Source organism: Penicillium brevicompactum (assembly GCF_028827555.1).
Source record: "Penicillium brevicompactum strain IBT 35665 chromosome Unknown utg000005l_segment0_segment0, whole genome shotgun sequence".
Lineage (NCBI taxonomy): Eukaryota > Fungi > Ascomycota > Eurotiomycetes > Eurotiales > Aspergillaceae > Penicillium > Penicillium brevicompactum.
In genome coordinates this window covers 4,686,982-4,702,081 of record NW_026623208.1, presented here as the reverse complement: position 1 = coordinate 4,702,081, position 15,100 = coordinate 4,686,982, and the positions used below count along the sequence as shown (strand labels likewise).

At 50.7% G+C, this 15,100-nt stretch overlaps 7 protein-coding genes across 7 annotated transcripts; 4 read left to right on the top strand and 3 right to left on the bottom strand.

The window, feature by feature from the left end:
• Positions 1 to 21: 21 nt before the first annotated feature.
• Positions 22 to 1,199, bottom strand: N7506_007646 (MBL fold metallo-hydrolase; the record flags this gene model as incomplete). Its single annotated transcript, XM_056956939.1, has 3 exons — positions 22 to 601; positions 655 to 795; positions 850 to 1,199. The coding sequence occupies 3 exons, from the start codon at positions 1,197 to 1,199 to the stop codon at positions 22 to 24; spliced, it is 1,071 nt and encodes a 356-aa protein (XP_056811273.1).
• Positions 1,200 to 1,483: 284 nt separating this feature from the next.
• On the bottom strand, positions 1,484 to 2,380 carry N7506_007645 (glutathione S-transferase family protein; the record flags this gene model as incomplete). Its single annotated transcript, XM_056956938.1, has 4 exons — positions 1,484 to 2,033; positions 2,092 to 2,138; positions 2,185 to 2,231; positions 2,299 to 2,380. 4 exons carry the CDS (start codon positions 2,378 to 2,380, stop codon positions 1,484 to 1,486), a joined length of 726 nt encoding a protein of 241 aa, XP_056811272.1.
• Positions 2,381 to 3,652: 1,272 nt separating this feature from the next.
• On the top strand, positions 3,653 to 5,470 carry N7506_007644 (MFS transporter; the record flags this gene model as incomplete). Its single annotated transcript, XM_056956937.1, has 1 exon — positions 3,653 to 5,470. One exon carries the CDS (start codon positions 3,653 to 3,655, stop codon positions 5,468 to 5,470), a length of 1,818 nt encoding a protein of 605 aa, XP_056811271.1.
• Positions 5,471 to 6,029: 559 nt separating this feature from the next.
• On the top strand, positions 6,030 to 6,976 carry N7506_007643 (putative DSBA family oxidoreductase; the record flags this gene model as incomplete). Its single annotated transcript, XM_056956936.1, has 6 exons — positions 6,030 to 6,081; positions 6,135 to 6,213; positions 6,261 to 6,301; positions 6,395 to 6,486; positions 6,539 to 6,855; positions 6,904 to 6,976. The coding sequence occupies 6 exons, from the start codon at positions 6,030 to 6,032 to the stop codon at positions 6,974 to 6,976; spliced, it is 654 nt and encodes a 217-aa protein (XP_056811270.1).
• A 258-nt stretch (positions 6,977 to 7,234) lies between these two features.
• On the top strand, positions 7,235 to 8,839 carry N7506_007642 (glycosyltransferase family 1 protein; the record flags this gene model as incomplete). The annotated part of the gene is made up of 3 exons (XM_056956935.1): positions 7,235 to 7,782; positions 7,866 to 8,489; positions 8,545 to 8,839. 3 exons carry the CDS (start codon positions 7,235 to 7,237, stop codon positions 8,837 to 8,839), a joined length of 1,467 nt encoding a protein of 488 aa, XP_056811269.1.
• A 400-nt stretch (positions 8,840 to 9,239) lies between these two features.
• Positions 9,240 to 10,231, top strand: N7506_007641 (NAD(P)-dependent oxidoreductase; the record flags this gene model as incomplete). The annotated part of the gene is made up of 2 exons (XM_056956934.1): positions 9,240 to 9,287; positions 9,341 to 10,231. 2 exons carry the CDS (start codon positions 9,240 to 9,242, stop codon positions 10,229 to 10,231), a joined length of 939 nt encoding a protein of 312 aa, XP_056811268.1.
• Positions 10,232 to 10,480: 249 nt separating this feature from the next.
• On the bottom strand, positions 10,481 to 12,287 carry N7506_007640 (Major facilitator superfamily domain general substrate transporter; the record flags this gene model as incomplete). The annotated part of the gene is made up of 3 exons (XM_056956933.1): positions 10,481 to 10,594; positions 11,911 to 12,023; positions 12,074 to 12,287. 3 exons carry the CDS (start codon positions 12,285 to 12,287, stop codon positions 10,481 to 10,483), a joined length of 441 nt encoding a protein of 146 aa, XP_056811267.1.
• Between the last annotated feature and the right edge of the window lie 2,813 nt (positions 12,288 to 15,100).

Here is a 15,100-nt window from a genome sequence, read left to right as displayed (position 1 = left end):
TAGAAAATCCACCACCAACATCTATTTCTGAAGATTTATGGCTGTATCAAAGTCTCGAAGAAAAGTCCAAAGAGTCCTCCTCCGCCAATCTTTCTTTCTCCAATCATTCGCTGGCAATGGAAACAGATCAACAGTTCCGATCAAGCTCGTGTCGTGCGCATAAATGAACCAGATGTTGCTCTCTGCATCCGCGTCCTGTGCTTTCTCGATCGTTTGCGTTGTTTCCTCGATATCAACCCCAACCATCGGCGCCGGACCAAAAAATGGATTGTCCGCAGAGCCGTTACGTTGAAGAAGCATCTTTCGATATATTTCGGCCCCAGGGCATGGCCATGCCGTAGCGGGTATTGCTGCCGGCAGGTCTGCGGGGAGAGGCATGTGGCTAGAGGGCCGAATCTCACCTGAATGGTGGCACAAATCACCACCCAGGAAGATGAAGGTATCTGGACTCGTTGTGGTCCGAGCAAGTGCGCTTAGATGGCCCACAGCGTGACCCGGAGTATCGACAAGGTAGAACGAGCCATCCCCGAAGAAGTCAAAGGCACGGAAGCGGCCAGTTTTGACGCCTTCGGAGAAATCAATCTCTCGTAGATTTCTTCCACTTTACGAAGAATCAGTATCACTCCAAGTAGTGGCTTTGGATTCTGAGCTTACGCAAAGTCACTTTCGCGAACAGGAGAGTCGGGAATGGCTGGATAGCCAGGTAAGAATGCATTTTTGAATCCTGGCCCAACGATCAAATCAGTGGATGGTGGAAATCGCGATGGATCACCGACGTGGTCGAAATGCCAATGGCTGCATGGGTGTTAGCATGTGCATGTTGATTGGTGCGACAAGGTTATCACCGACCTCCAGATGATTCCGGAAATCTGATCTGCTTCTATCCCGTTAGTGTTCAAAATATCAACCACATCATTTTCGACAGTAAGCTCTGATGACGACCCCTCGATGATCTGGAGAATACAAGGCGAGAACAAGTGCCAGGCCTTCGGTACACCAAGGTCGTAGAGAAGCTTTTGACCGGAGGAATGTTCAATCAGGAAGGACCAGGATGGCATGTCAGGCATATGAATTAACCCTTCCATTGGTGGTTGCATGAGATAGCTCACTGGGAGCTTTTTTATCCGCGTGGTTGTGTCAATGATTCGGATCTGGACGGTCTCGGTGCCTGGTGGCACGGGAAAGAGAGGGCTTGTCATCATATGAATGAACGAGTGTTTCTATGACTGCTGATTGGGATTGCTCCGCTTGGGGGAAAGGCAGGCAGGGAATTTGGTTTCTATACTGAACTGCGGGGTCGCGGGGTCTCATCATCTGCGTGATAAATAACGTACTGGGGTAAACCGAGCTGCATTATACTACCCGACTGACTCGCCCCGGTTGCTACCTAGTCTGCTAGCACTTGGACAATTTTTTGAGCTCCAATGTTGGTATCCAATTCTTGATAATATATTCTGAATACCTCCAGGGCTTGATCAAACATCTAGACCCAAGGTTGGATAGCCTTCAGCAGATCCAGAAGAACCTGTGCATCTCCGCCTCTCTTCAATGCCTCATCGAAGACATCCTGCCCAAGGGCCTGGTGGAAGAGGATGATACTGCCCCACGTCAAATCAGCATAGCTAGGAGTGTCTCCCAAGAAGAAAGGCCCCTCATTCTCCTTTAACAAAGCTGTGACTTCACGGAGAATTGGCTCTGCCTGATTCCAAGCCTTTTCGCCGCCCTTCTCCTGGCTCAATTGATCCAACGACATTCCGATCCACTCTTCACGAGTCTTGTTCCAGTAAGGCACACTTTCCTGGTTGAGAACCTGCTTTGGGACCCGAGGCAAGAAAATGGGCATAATTGCACCCATGTATTGAGACCAGAGGCGCTCAACCTTCTCAAGGTAGACAGAGTCCAAGTGGAGAGAGGGAAGGGGGTGCTTGCTCTCAATGTAGTTTGCGATCTTGCGCGAGTCCATCACATACGTTCCATCAGGACTAGCGATGGTAGGAATTGAGTATGGCATCCCCTTTTCGTTGGGTGCGACACTGAGGAAATCAAGTCAGCTTCATACACTCAGGGGGAAAAGAAGGATGTGACACGCACTGGCTTTCCAGTGTGGGCTTGATGTCTGGGTACTCGACCTTCATTGACTGTTAGCATTAATGTTCAGATTTTCGGCTATCATGTGAGGCTTACCCATTGGGTTTGGTGGTCGAGTCCTTTGAAGTTCAGAAGAAGGCGAGCTGGAATGTAATTATTTAGTCCATCTTGATTGAAGTCAGCCACCGAGGTTCATTGGTTGTGACTCACTCTTCCAGGGGTTCGGCGTCCATGTCACCGATGGTGCCTTGCCGGAGGGGATATCGAAAAGTGTATAGTGAGATACAGTCATGGTGGAAAGTAGTTACAGGGCTTGTGTATCGAATTGAGGTTAGATAGAGATGTTTCTCCTGATGTACAAGTCGTCCCACTTGAGGTGCCCCTCATGGATTACCAATCCGGTTGATGGTTAGCCCGAAAGTTTCGGGGTATGAATCGGGCTTCCAGGGCTATCCACTGTGGGGAAAGTCTTACTATGGTCAGAAATCATGGCAGAATGAGGTTTCCAACCTTGCAAGGTTAAGGACTGGTTGGGTAGGCTGCGAGTAATTTTGCTGTCAAGTTGCATGTTTTAGTGAATGACTTTCACCTTGCCCACCAAATGGCTACTCGTCCCCATTTCTAGATTAAATTCCACTTATCATTCCCCCGTTTCTTCTTATCTTCAACAATACTCCCGAGGTCCCCGCCAAGCATAGTGCGTTGATAGTGTGTACTTGGCCCCGGGATGCTCGCTATTCAGCCCGGGATTCTATGCCTTGGCATTGCTTTCGCGTCCGTTAACTAGCTTAGCTTACCAAAACCGCCCGGGGGAATTGATGCTTTCAACGGCTCTCATCAGAGTACTCTGCAGAGATAAGATATCCTCCCCAATTCGAGGTCTCAGGAGTGTTTTTGTTTTGCAGCTCACGTGACGATGTACTTTTGTTTGCTGCCACGCGCCTCAGAACCGAAGCTCAAGCTCTGATTTTGGCCCCGCGTCTTTGCAGACTCAGCCGATGTCGTCCATCGCGTCCGTCCTTGGGCATATTTGTGATGTGATAAGCGTTGACAGCAAGACTAGTGGAGAATTTTCAACCTCATTCGTCAACGAGGCCCCACTGAGCAGTTGCCACAGTGTCAATAATCATTGTGAGGGCCGAATCCTCATGGCTATTCAAACAGCTCAAAGGTAGACTTGACGTTGAAATCGACGCAACTATTTTGCACTGCCAAGTCACTCAAGCTTTCGGGCCGCAAAATCCCATCGGCCGGAAACAGCCCACGGCCGGAAACACAATGGAATTCTTCCCCACCGCAGCCATTCGAGCCACTCGGCAAATCCATGCCGAAAGATATGCAGGGACAATGCAAAACTCTGACAGCCATGATTCGTCGAATTTAAGCCGAGGCCTGTTTCGGCTGCTATCAAAGTGGGGGCTTTTTTTCACTATGTTTCTCAGATTTTGACGGTCGACTTCTGGTTGATTGATTCTGCATCTTTTGTCATTCTGGCACTATCGGGTACTGCGAGACGCTCCCCAGATCGTCGCTCAGTATCAAATCCCGCAGGGATCCTCCCAACATGACAGCTCCTAAGAATGGAGACGGCGAGGCCACACTGCCGTCCACCATCCCATTCTGGCGCATGGTATTTGATCAAAAGGTCGTCACAGAGGAAGTCTTGCGATTTCCATACACAGGCTCGGGAACTGAGGATGATCCTCATCCTGTGACCTGGATCCCAGCTGATCCTCGCAATCCCATGAATTTTCCGCAAGCGCGGAAATGGGCAATCACACTTCTCGTCTCGTTTGTTACTCTCGCTGTCTCCTTGGTTTCCTCTGCCTTTTCAGGTGGTATGGCCCAAATGATGGAGGAATTCGACGTCGTCGAGGAAGTCGTCATTCTAGGTGTATCACTCTTCGTGCTTGGTTTCGCAATCGGACCATTAATCTGGGCGCCTCTTAGCGAGATCTTTGGTCGCCGACACATATTCACCATCTCCTTTATGTTTCTGACAGCATTCAACGCTGGAACCGCTGGCGCAACGAATATTCAAACATTGATTATTCTACGCTTTTTAGCAGGCTCTTTTGGCTCTTCCCCTTTCGGAAATGCAGGTGGCACAATTGCCGATATGTTCCCTGCTTCCCAGCGCGGCATTGCGATCAGTCTATTTGCCGCTGCACCGTTCCTGGGACCTACCCTAGGACCTGTCATTGGTGGTTTCTTGGCCACTGGAGCAGGTTGGAGATGGGTAGAGGGATTCCTTGCTGCTTTTTCTGGTCTGCTCTGGCTTTGTATCATTTTCTTGCTGCCAGAAACCTACGCGCCCGTTCTTCTGCGCCGTCGCGCGGAGAAGTTGTCAGCTTTGACTGGAAAGGTCTATCGCAGTCAGCTCGATATCGACCGCGGCCCTATCCCCATGGGCAAGACTTTGAAAACGGCACTCTCGCGGCCATGGGTCTTGCTTTTCCGTGAACCAATCGTGCTTTTGTTCTCTATTTATATGTCTATCATTTACGGCACGCTCTACATGCTCTTCGCCGCATACCCGATCGTCTTCCAACAGGTCCGCGGGTGGAGTGAAGGCATCGGTGGTCTAGCGTTCTTGGGAATCCTTGTCGGCATGGTTGCAGCTGTTGCCTACACCTTCCCAGAGAACTTCCGTTATGCGAGGAAATGTCGCGAAACAACCGACCGACTGGCCCCAGAACTACGCCTTCCTCCAAGCATGGTCGGCGGCGTGGCCCTTCCTATTGGACTTTTCTGGTTCGCCTGGACGAACTCCCCAAGCATCCACTGGATGGCCTCAGTGGCAGCAGGTGCACCCTTTGGTTTCGGCATGGTTCTCGTATTCCTCAGTGTCTTCAATTACCTCATTGACTCCTACACCATTTTCGCCGCCTCCGTGCTAGCCGCCAATTCCGCACTTCGCTCCCTGTTCGGCATGGCCTTCCCCCTCTTCACCACGTACATGTACCAAAACCTGGGCATCCATTGGGCGTCATCGATTCCTGCGTTTTTGTCGCTTGCATGTGTTCCTTTCCCATTCATCTTCTACAAATACGGCGCCCGCATCAGACAACGGTGTACCTACGCAGCTGAGGCCGATGCCTTTATGCGTCGCCTTGCTCAGAAGAACCAGGCAGTTCGCGAAGAGCCGGCGGAGAAATCCGCTGATGACTCGGTGGAAAGCGACAATGATAGCGATACCGATTCACTCTCAACGGTTCCCTCGCGAGCAACGATTGCGCGCCATGCCTCCCGCGCATCGCGTGCGTCTCGCCAATCTGGCCGCTCGATGCACCGTACCGCGACCGCGACGCAATATGAAGAGAATCCGTATGATCTGGATTTGGTTAACACCCGGCAGTCCGCAATAAGTCGCAAAGACTGAATCACAAGTGGTGAGACTGGAAAAAATCCATCGCGAGCTGAAATCATACTCCATCCGCTACGGCACCTGCAGTGTATTGGCATGATGCGGCTAAAAGAGTTAGGGAGTGACTTTGTTACCCATAATACGATGTCGATGAGAAGCCAAGCTCTAAATCGCGTCGTTAGCTCGGTGAACACCGTCTTCTTTCACATCTGAGCTGGGTTTCTGATGCACACGGCGCCGTCGGGCCCTCAAATTGGCACCGGACGCCAACCCGCGTCAATCTGGACGCCTTCATATTATGTGGCAGTCCACATACTTGCATAAAAGCATTAGCGCTCTGTTTAACTTTTGTATATAAAAAAGCATCTCATAATCATAATCCAAAAGTCATTGTACCTCTGCACGGCTGATGTTGCGTCCACGCCTGCTGCGTCGGGAAAATTGATCACTCATCATCCCTCGGCCCAGCTCCACCTCGGCCCCGACCTTCGACCTTCATTATATACCCCCCAGCCCTTGATAAACTAATCCTCAGTCATTCTGACCGTATTCGTGATCTCGAACTAGACAGTATATGCAGAATCCCACCGTCATGCCTGGCAAGATTGACGCATACGTTGACTGCGGTAAGCCACCCCCTGGTGGTCAAACCCCATTCGCTAACTTCGGAACTCCCCAGTGTCTCCATACTCATACTATGCAACTTTATATCTACGAAAGAATCGCAAAGCTCTTGAGTCGCACGGTATCGAAGTCGAGTATGCATACCGCTCTCTTCTGTTCACTTACACTAACTGCAACCCAGATTCCACCCTGTCTTTCTGGGCGGCATCAATGTCGGCTCCGGTATGTATGATCAATCAGCCATGAGAACGATACCCAGGAAATTGACGATAAGACAAGGAAATAAACCCCCTTGGACACTACCTGCCAAGGCAGACTATTCCAAGTTCGACTCTGAGCGCGCATGTAGGTACTTTGGTGTGCCGCCGATCAAAACGCCGGAGTTCTTCCCAATCCTATCGATCATGGTACGTTTTCCCCCTGACAGTTTCAGTTTATTGGAAACTGACAGATGACTAGCCCCAAAGATGTATGATCTATATTAAGAAACAATTCTCGCAAGAGAAGTTTGAAGCCACCTTCCTTACCTTGTGGGAGTGGATGTTCTACAAGAGCATTGACATCAGCAAGCCAGAGCAACTGGCCAAATTGTTCCAGAGCAATGGGTACTCTGACTCGGACATCAGGCAAATTTTTGAAGCGGCATCGAGTCCAGAATACAAGCAGGCTCTTACTGCTAATACCCAGACCGCATTGGATAAGGGTGCTTACGGTGCGCCTTGGTTCTGGGTGCGCAACTCAGAGGGCAAAGAAGAGCCTTTCTTTGGGAGTGATAGGTATGTTCTGTCTATTTGTGGTGAGGCATTAGTTACTTACTTGGATAGATTCGCATTCATGTGGCAGTATCTTGGATTGCCTTTCCAGGATGTTGCGATTGTTGAGAAGTCTAGGCTGTAGCTTGTCCCAGATAGAAGTTTTCTTTTAGTCGCAAAATCAAAGTCATTGTGGGCAGCTTCTGGGCTCTTTGCTCTCGCTCGCTCTTGTCCCTCCTCTTCTTCCTCCTCTTCTTCCTCCTCTTCTTCCTCCTCTTCTTCCTCCTCCTCTTCTTCTTCTTCCTCCTCTTGCCTCTTCTCTCTCCTTGCCTCTTTTGCTTTTGCTTGCTGATTCTTTCATCATCAACTACCATTGGAACCTGAGTGTTTACACTGTTTCACGATGGAGACTCAAACCGTCTTGATCCTCACCAACTCGGAACCCGGCCAGTCCAATGTCCAACTAGCCGTGGCTCACGAGATGCTTCTGCGCTCTGGATACGACATCCACATTGCCTCGTTTCCCATTCTGGAAGGGAAGATCAAGGAGCTCAATACATATGCTGGAGAATGTGCCACCAATTCAGAGACTGCAACATTTCATGCGCTGGAGGGTCCAACTTGTGTCGAAGCCGTTCGACAGAACTTCACCCACGACAGCTTCATGGGCGTGAAGCCAGGCTATGGCGTCCGCGCTGCAGTCAACGTGTACTCGAACCAGCTACCCCTCATCGCCTCTATGTGGAATTCTGAAGACTACCTCACGGTCTATGACAGCTGCATCAAAGTGATTGATGAGGTGAAGCCCAATCTGATCGTCGTCGACTTGCTTCTTCAGCCCGCCATCGATGCCTGCTCCGTCAGCAAAGTCAATCACTGCTTCCTGGGACCGAACACTTTACTTGAACATATCCCTACTCTCCGACTGACCAAGCCGTGGAAATATCCCCAGTAAGCTTTCCCCCGTTGTCTCGTGTAACCCAAATGGTACATTGCAATGCCTAGGTTTGTCCAAAAGTACTAACTCTCCGCAGATTGAACTCCGGGTTCCCGTTCCCCCTCCCATGGAGCCAGGTCCTACCCAACATCTACCTAGCTTTCCGCTTGATCCTCAGCCTAGTGACCTCCCGTCGCCTGAAGGATGTCTCAGAAGCTCGCAACGCACACGGTATTCCAGGCCGCTATCCACCAGCCACAACCTCCGTGCCATCCATCATCACTTCTCTCCCAGAGACAGACTTCCCTTGCAAGATTTCAGCAAACATTACCTGCTGTGGACCTATTCTGCGACCCTGCAAGCCGATCGAAGAGCAGGACCCCGGGTTGGCGCTCTGGTTGGCTCAGAGACCAACCGTACTTGTGAACCTGGGCTCCGGTTTGATCTGGGATACACAGCGCACAATTCAATTCGCGGAGGGTATTCGTGTGTTACTCCAGCGTCGCCAGTGGATCCAGGTCCTCTGGAAACTGCAGAGTAGTTCGGCCATGGGCTCTGTTGAGTGCGATGAGGATGCCTTGAGCGGTATTCGTGAGAATATTGATTCTGGTCAGGTTAAGATTATGGATTGGTTGCCGGATCCGATTTCGATTCTGCAGAGCGGGAATATCCTTTGCATGGTGCACCATGGTGGATCGAACTCGTTTCACGAGGCTATCCAGTGAGTTTATTTTATTTGCTTGGCTGATTGTTTTCTTTGCTGACGCTGTGCTTAGAGCTGGTGTTCCCCATGTCGTGCTCCCTGTCTGGTTCGATACCTATGATTTCGCTACTCGTGCTGAGTGGTTGGGCATTGGGGTCTGGGGCAATAGATCTGCTGCACCACATATCGATGGTGCGGAGCTGGGTGATGCTTTGGTACGAGTGATTGCCAGCGATGAGTCTGTGAACATGTTCTTGAAGGCCCAGGAAATAATGGGGAACTTGGGAGAAGGACGGGTGATTGCTTGTGAGAAAATCATTGAGCTTCTGGAGGCCAGCCGAGATGAACAACAGGAGAGTGATCAATGAGGGTCGCAAAAGAGACTCAAGTTCGACCTGTTGAAGAAAGCAGAATGGACTGAGACTCGGAATGTCCGACATGAAGCACGATGTGGAGACGAGGCTGTCGGACTTCGGCCTTAATGACTCACTGCTTATTGATTTCTAGTCAACCAATGCCGAACCCGAAGCTAGAGGTCAAGATAGAGTGAGTAATTCCAGTTATTACTTCCTACATCCACCGCTATAAACGGCACTACATCGAAACTCGTATACTCCAAATCCAAACACACTCCCGGATAAGACCTCTGCCTACCCCACGTTTGCCCCACACTGTGTGACTTCATAAACTCCCTTCACCTTACAAGCATCCCTCCTCTTCAATTGACTCTTCAATTGAACAATCTACACAAATCCAAACCTCTTCAAAATGTCCGGACCACGCGTTGCATGGATAGGCCTCGGCAACATCGGCCGAGTAAGCCACCACCAACCCAAATCCCCCAATCCCAACTAACAACCCCAACCCAGGGCATGACCCGCAACATCGCCCATAAAGGCCCCCAAACCGGTCCTCTCCTCCTATACAACCGCACCCTAGCCCGAGCAGAAGCCCATGCTACAGCCCTATCCCCAAACGCCAAAGCCGTCGACCTCCCAACAGCAATCAATCAATCAGACCTGATCTTCATATGCGTTGGCGACGACACAGCCCTCGACGCAGTAGTCACCAACATCCTCTCCCAACCAACAGATCTAAGCAGCAAGACCTTCATCGACTGCTCAACCGTCCACCCAGACACATCCCGCAAAACGGAATCAAACTTCCATGCGCGCGGCGCCGAGTTCGTAGCGTGTCCCGTCTTCGGTGCGCCGAACATGGCAGACGCAGGACAATTGATTATGGTACCCGCAGGCCGACGGAGCGGGATTGAAAAGGCGAGGCCGTTTTTCGACGGCGTGGTCGCGAAGAAGACGCTTGATCTTTCTGCTGGGACTGGTGGTGATATTGATGTTGGGAGGGCTGGGATGCTTAAGGTGTTAGGCAATACGTTTATTTTGAATACTGTGGGTGTATTGGCTGAGTCGATGGTTGCGGCTGAGGCGTCTGGGTTGGGGGTTGAGCCGTTTAAGGAGTGGCTGGGGTTGTTTGCGCCTGGGCCTTTTTCGAGTTATGCGGAGAGGATGGATAGTGGGGATTATTACCGACGGGAGGAGCCGTTGTTTGCGGTTGATCTGGCGCGGAAGGATCTTAGACATGCTGCGGATGTTGCTGGGGAGGGGGGATTGAGGATGAGGAATGTGGAGGTTACGGATTCGCTGTTGCAGGATGTTAAGGCGGAACGGGGAGAGAAGGGGGATTTGGCTGCTGTTTATGGGGCTGTGAGGAAGGGTGCTGGAATGAAATTTGAAAACCAGTAGATCTGAGATTATTGATTGTGTTGGAATTACTGGGGAAGGATGAAGGGATAGGAATAAATAGATAGTCAATAGCTAAATAAGCTTGAGCAACGCTTTGCATGCGATTAGATCATAGTCTCCGTAAGGGATATGGTGGAGACTGAAGTAAGAGTAGAGTCGTAATTATGCACACAGAATTTCTGATAAAAAAAGAAAACAAGCAACAAGAAGCGAGATGCGATTTAACACCATCCTTTCAGCCAAAGCGGCTTACTCTTCCCGAATCTCGGCAGTGTTGTCATGGTGCTGGTGCTCGCCAGCGCCGGCCTCGCCGTGCTTGGGGCCATCCAGGGGGCTGGGGCCGTGGAGATCGGCGACAATACCCTCGGGAGCAACCCAGTCGGCGGACTTCCAGGGCTTGACGTGGAGGACGTACATGGTGTCGACCTCCTCAAGGGTCCGGCCCTGGGTCTCGTTGACGAAGAAGAAGACAACGAGGACAGCGAGGAAGCAGCAAGCAGCGAAGACGTAACCGTAACGGAAGTCGATGTTGTTGTTAATGAAGGGGGTGAAGAAGGAGATGAGGAAGTTCCAGGTCCAGTTGGCGGCAGTGGCAACACCCATGCAGACAGCGCGGTACTTGAAGGGGTACATCTCACCACAGATGGCCCAGACGATGGGACCCCAGGTGGTAGCGAAGCCGACAATGAAGAGACAGGTGAAGAGAATCATGACGATACCGGCAGCGTGGTTGGAGGGGTCGTCGTGCAGGATCTCGTGGCCGACGGAGGCCCAGATCATGAAGCAAATGAACATCCAGGCGCCACCGTACATCAGACACTTGCGGCGTCCGTAGTGCTCGACGATGTAGAGACCGGGGAGGGTCATACCGAAGTTGACAACACCCAGAATGATGGAGGTAACGTAGGAGTTGCTGAGACCGATACCGTTGAAGATACTGGTTCCGTAGTAGAAGATGAAGTTGGCACCGGTAAGCTGCTGGAGGGACTGCAGGGCAATGCCGAGCAGAATACGGTAGAGCATGCGAGGACCGGTGAAGACCTCCTGCCAGGGAGCGTCACCGTTGGCGATCTCCTCCTCGAGCTTGGTCTTCATGTCGGACATCTCCTGAGCGACGACACGGTGGTTGGAGGGCACACCGTAGAGCTTGCACATGACCTCACGAGCCTCCTCAGTGCGGCCGTGGCGGTAGGCGTAACGGGGGGGACTCGGGAAGGAAGAGGGTACCGACACCGAGGATCAGGGGCCAGGCGAATCCGATACCCATGGTAATGCGCCATGAAGCAGGGTCATCACCGAGGGTGGAGGTACCGTAGTTGACGACGTAGGAGATGAAGATACCGAAGGCGACGAACAGCTGGAAAGCGCTGACCATGGCACCACGGACCTGACGGGGGGGCAGACTCGGACTGGTACATGGGGACGACACTGGAGAGAGCACCGACACCGAGACCGGCGACCAGACGACCGATGGCCACCTGGTACCAGGCATTCTGGGTAGCAATCTGGATGACAATTCCGACGATGTGGATAAGAGCCCAGAAGGAGATAGACAGCTTGCGGCCGATACGGTCCGCGATGGGAGCAGCAACCAGGGCACCAACCATAGTACCGATAGAGAGCTGTTCCAAGGTTAGTCACAGTAGGACGGCATGTGGGAATCCCGAAGGGTGACGTACCAGACCGACAATGAGACCATTGCGGACGTTACTGAAGGCATATTCACCGGTAGCAGTTTTCTCAGCGAAACGCTCCTTGAAGTCGGGCATGGTAGTGAAACCCGAGATCTGACCTGGATGGAGGTTAGCGTTGCATTGCCGCCTTGTTTGGTGTGACACCTACCAGTAGAGTATCCGAAAATGAAACCACCCATGGAGACACACAGGCCGAGGATGAAGGAACGCCATGTGAGATACTTGACAGGGCTGTCATCGAGAGTGAGGTTGTCCTTCTCCACACTAGTAGAGTCGGCACGAGCAGGAGTAGCAGTTTGAGAAGAGACCTGAGATTCCGCCGCAGTGGGCTTCATCTTGGACATGAATGAAGAGACACCCATGATGACCCACTATCACAATGAAAGATATAGGGAATTGGGTGACACAAGAAGAAATAAAGTAAGATGGGAGAAAGAAAAGAAAAAGAAAGGGAAACACGGACGAACCAGGCAGGGACTAAATAGTCTAGCAGACTCTGCACAGTATACAGTAAAAGACTGGGGGCCCGGATCGAGTGTCCCACATTAGCCGAAATGGGGTATGGGAAATTTACGGGACTCCATGGGCAAAGATTTTTAGCGTAATGTACTCCGTGTTTGGAGGGTTCGCTTTTGGTGGAGAAGAATGGGGGAATGCTCTGTCCACGTGAGCCCGGAAACGGTAATTTGTCTATTTACACACTCTCTCTATACACTCCTAGATTGGTGTCGATCTGTTGCTTTTCTGGAAACATTCTTGACGGTTCTGTTCACGTTCCCAATTGCTTCTCAAGCAAGGGATGTCTCGTGTGTACGGATATGTCTAGTTGGTACATGAAAACAAGACACGATCACCAGACCTTCTTGCCATTTTCTAGAAGGCTACGGCATTGAGCTAGTCCGCGAATGAGAATCCAGTGCCTGGCCAAGACAGTCCGTGGTTTACTAGATCGGTTGAGGATTTGACGGCTAAACGGATCCTGCTACGTAGCTGTGACCCTCACACTTCCTCGGCCATGAATAATCACGCATATCAAATTTGGTTAGAGTATGCAAGACCTGGTGATCGTGCCGTAAATGCCGATGTATTTTCGTGGAAGAGGACTACGTTACTAGAATCTTTGACACATTGAATGCCAATGGGCACGGAAACAATACAATGGCAACTGAAACCGGGTGGGTTCCCAAGAGAGAAGGTGAACGCTTGGAAATCTCTGAAAAGGAAATCCCATGGGAAATGATGACAAAAATCATTTAAAAATAACATTAAAATAACCCTGTCCGCAAGTGGGTCATCGGGATTGTCTTGGACACTACTCGAACCGGCCTGTTTGATAGCCACCTGGCAAGGGATATTTTGAACGTTTCTACGGCATAACTGACGGACATCATGAGCTGAACACACCAGAGGGATCAAGTTCCATTTATATCCTCCAAGATAACAGTCTCTCGAAACGGTGGGAACAGAAAAATGCTGCAAGTGTACGGTGAACAGGCAGACCCACTCTCCGGTGAGGTTTCGGTCGACTCCCGCGCAGAGATTTCCGATCTGTTGGTCTTGTCCGATATCCACTTTGCTGAATCGGCACACCGATATGTAGCTAATTTGCGCTCTTTATCCCGACGCTTGGCCGAGCCGAAGTGACATCCCGACTCGGGATCGCCGTCGTCGGCAACTCAGCCACCCCGAATGCTAGTTTTCACGCACTGTAGTACGGAGTAGAAATAACACATTGACCTGTTGCTGCAATAACATTCAATTCAATTGTTTACTCTGTACATATTCCAATTATAATTCTGTCAACACCCCAGGTGTTTATTGTTCGCGGCCACCCCTTGTTACGGAAACGTCTCACCCCTTGATCTGCGCGAAAAACTCTGTCCGGCCGCTAGGGCATCAGACCACATTATTCGTACGCGGGCAGGGAAATTCTGCTGTGGATCCCCATCGCTAAACTCCCTTGGGCAAACTGGAAAATAGGAGAATAACGGCGTTCCAATTGACTTTCAGTGCTCGGCATCTATGCGATGCTGATTTTTCTTAACCCATGCAAACCCCCGGGGCCACGTCGTACTTTCGCCCTACGGATAATAATCGGAAGCTAAGAAATTGACATTCAATAGTTTTGTTCACAATAAAATTTTATCAAACAAAACTCTAGACCTCGCAGTTGTGCTACACACATAAATGTACATCGCAAAATCTTAGAACCGATGTTCAACTACCGTCTGGGCACTGGGACAACTCCCAAGCAAATTATGGGCATCGAAAATAGACAATCAATCTAGATCATACAAGAAGTAGGTAGCAAATTAACAGAACCACTTCCAGCTCACAACGTGATTACATATATCCATGGATGTACGGAGTAGGTCTATCAATCCCAGGTCGAAAGAGGGTCTCTGCAGATGCTCTGACGTGTGCCACTTAAACAACGTCCCAAATAGGAAACCCCATCTTCTTCAACCCACTTTCCCCTATGAAACCCGTCTGCCCCATGGCACGGGATAGCAAGGCATCCATTGTCCAGCGCAATGAAATCCCGCTCCTTGTCTCTCAATGTAAAATGCCGTCACGTTGTCCCCCGGCACTCGGCTGAGGGCCGACACATGGTGCATTGTCCCACCTGGAGACAAGGCATTGGGGTAGCACTTTGGTTCCAGTTTGGTTTAGAATCCGGACTGCGCTTGCGCTCGGTCCATCTCTACCCTGTGGTATTGAGGGCATTGGCAGTCAAAAGGTTATTAAGAGCGTTGGGGGTGCGGGCGTTGGAGGGCGTAAGCGGGGATCCATGTCCCATCAGAAATTACAGGCGCTTTTGTTGCTGCGAACGCTTAAATATTTTCCCTGTCATCTTTCAGTCTTCCAAATGGCTGTTTGCTATTGTGCTACAGTACGTGCATGCTGTGCTGGAAACATGTGACTAGAATCGAATCGACGAGCGGCCAGATCGTATCATACGATCAGGGTAGCAATTGGATGTTCTTATCAAAAGATTGAGTCAGTCCATTGCATTGTTGCATTGTTCAAAACTTCTGCAATAACCTAAGCAAACTCACTCGTTCTAAGATTACGTATATCGAGGCAATCCTTGCGGCTCGGCACCTGGCCACGCCTCCCCCATGATGGTATCTTGGTCATGTATATTTCAGGGATTCATTGGACGATTAATATG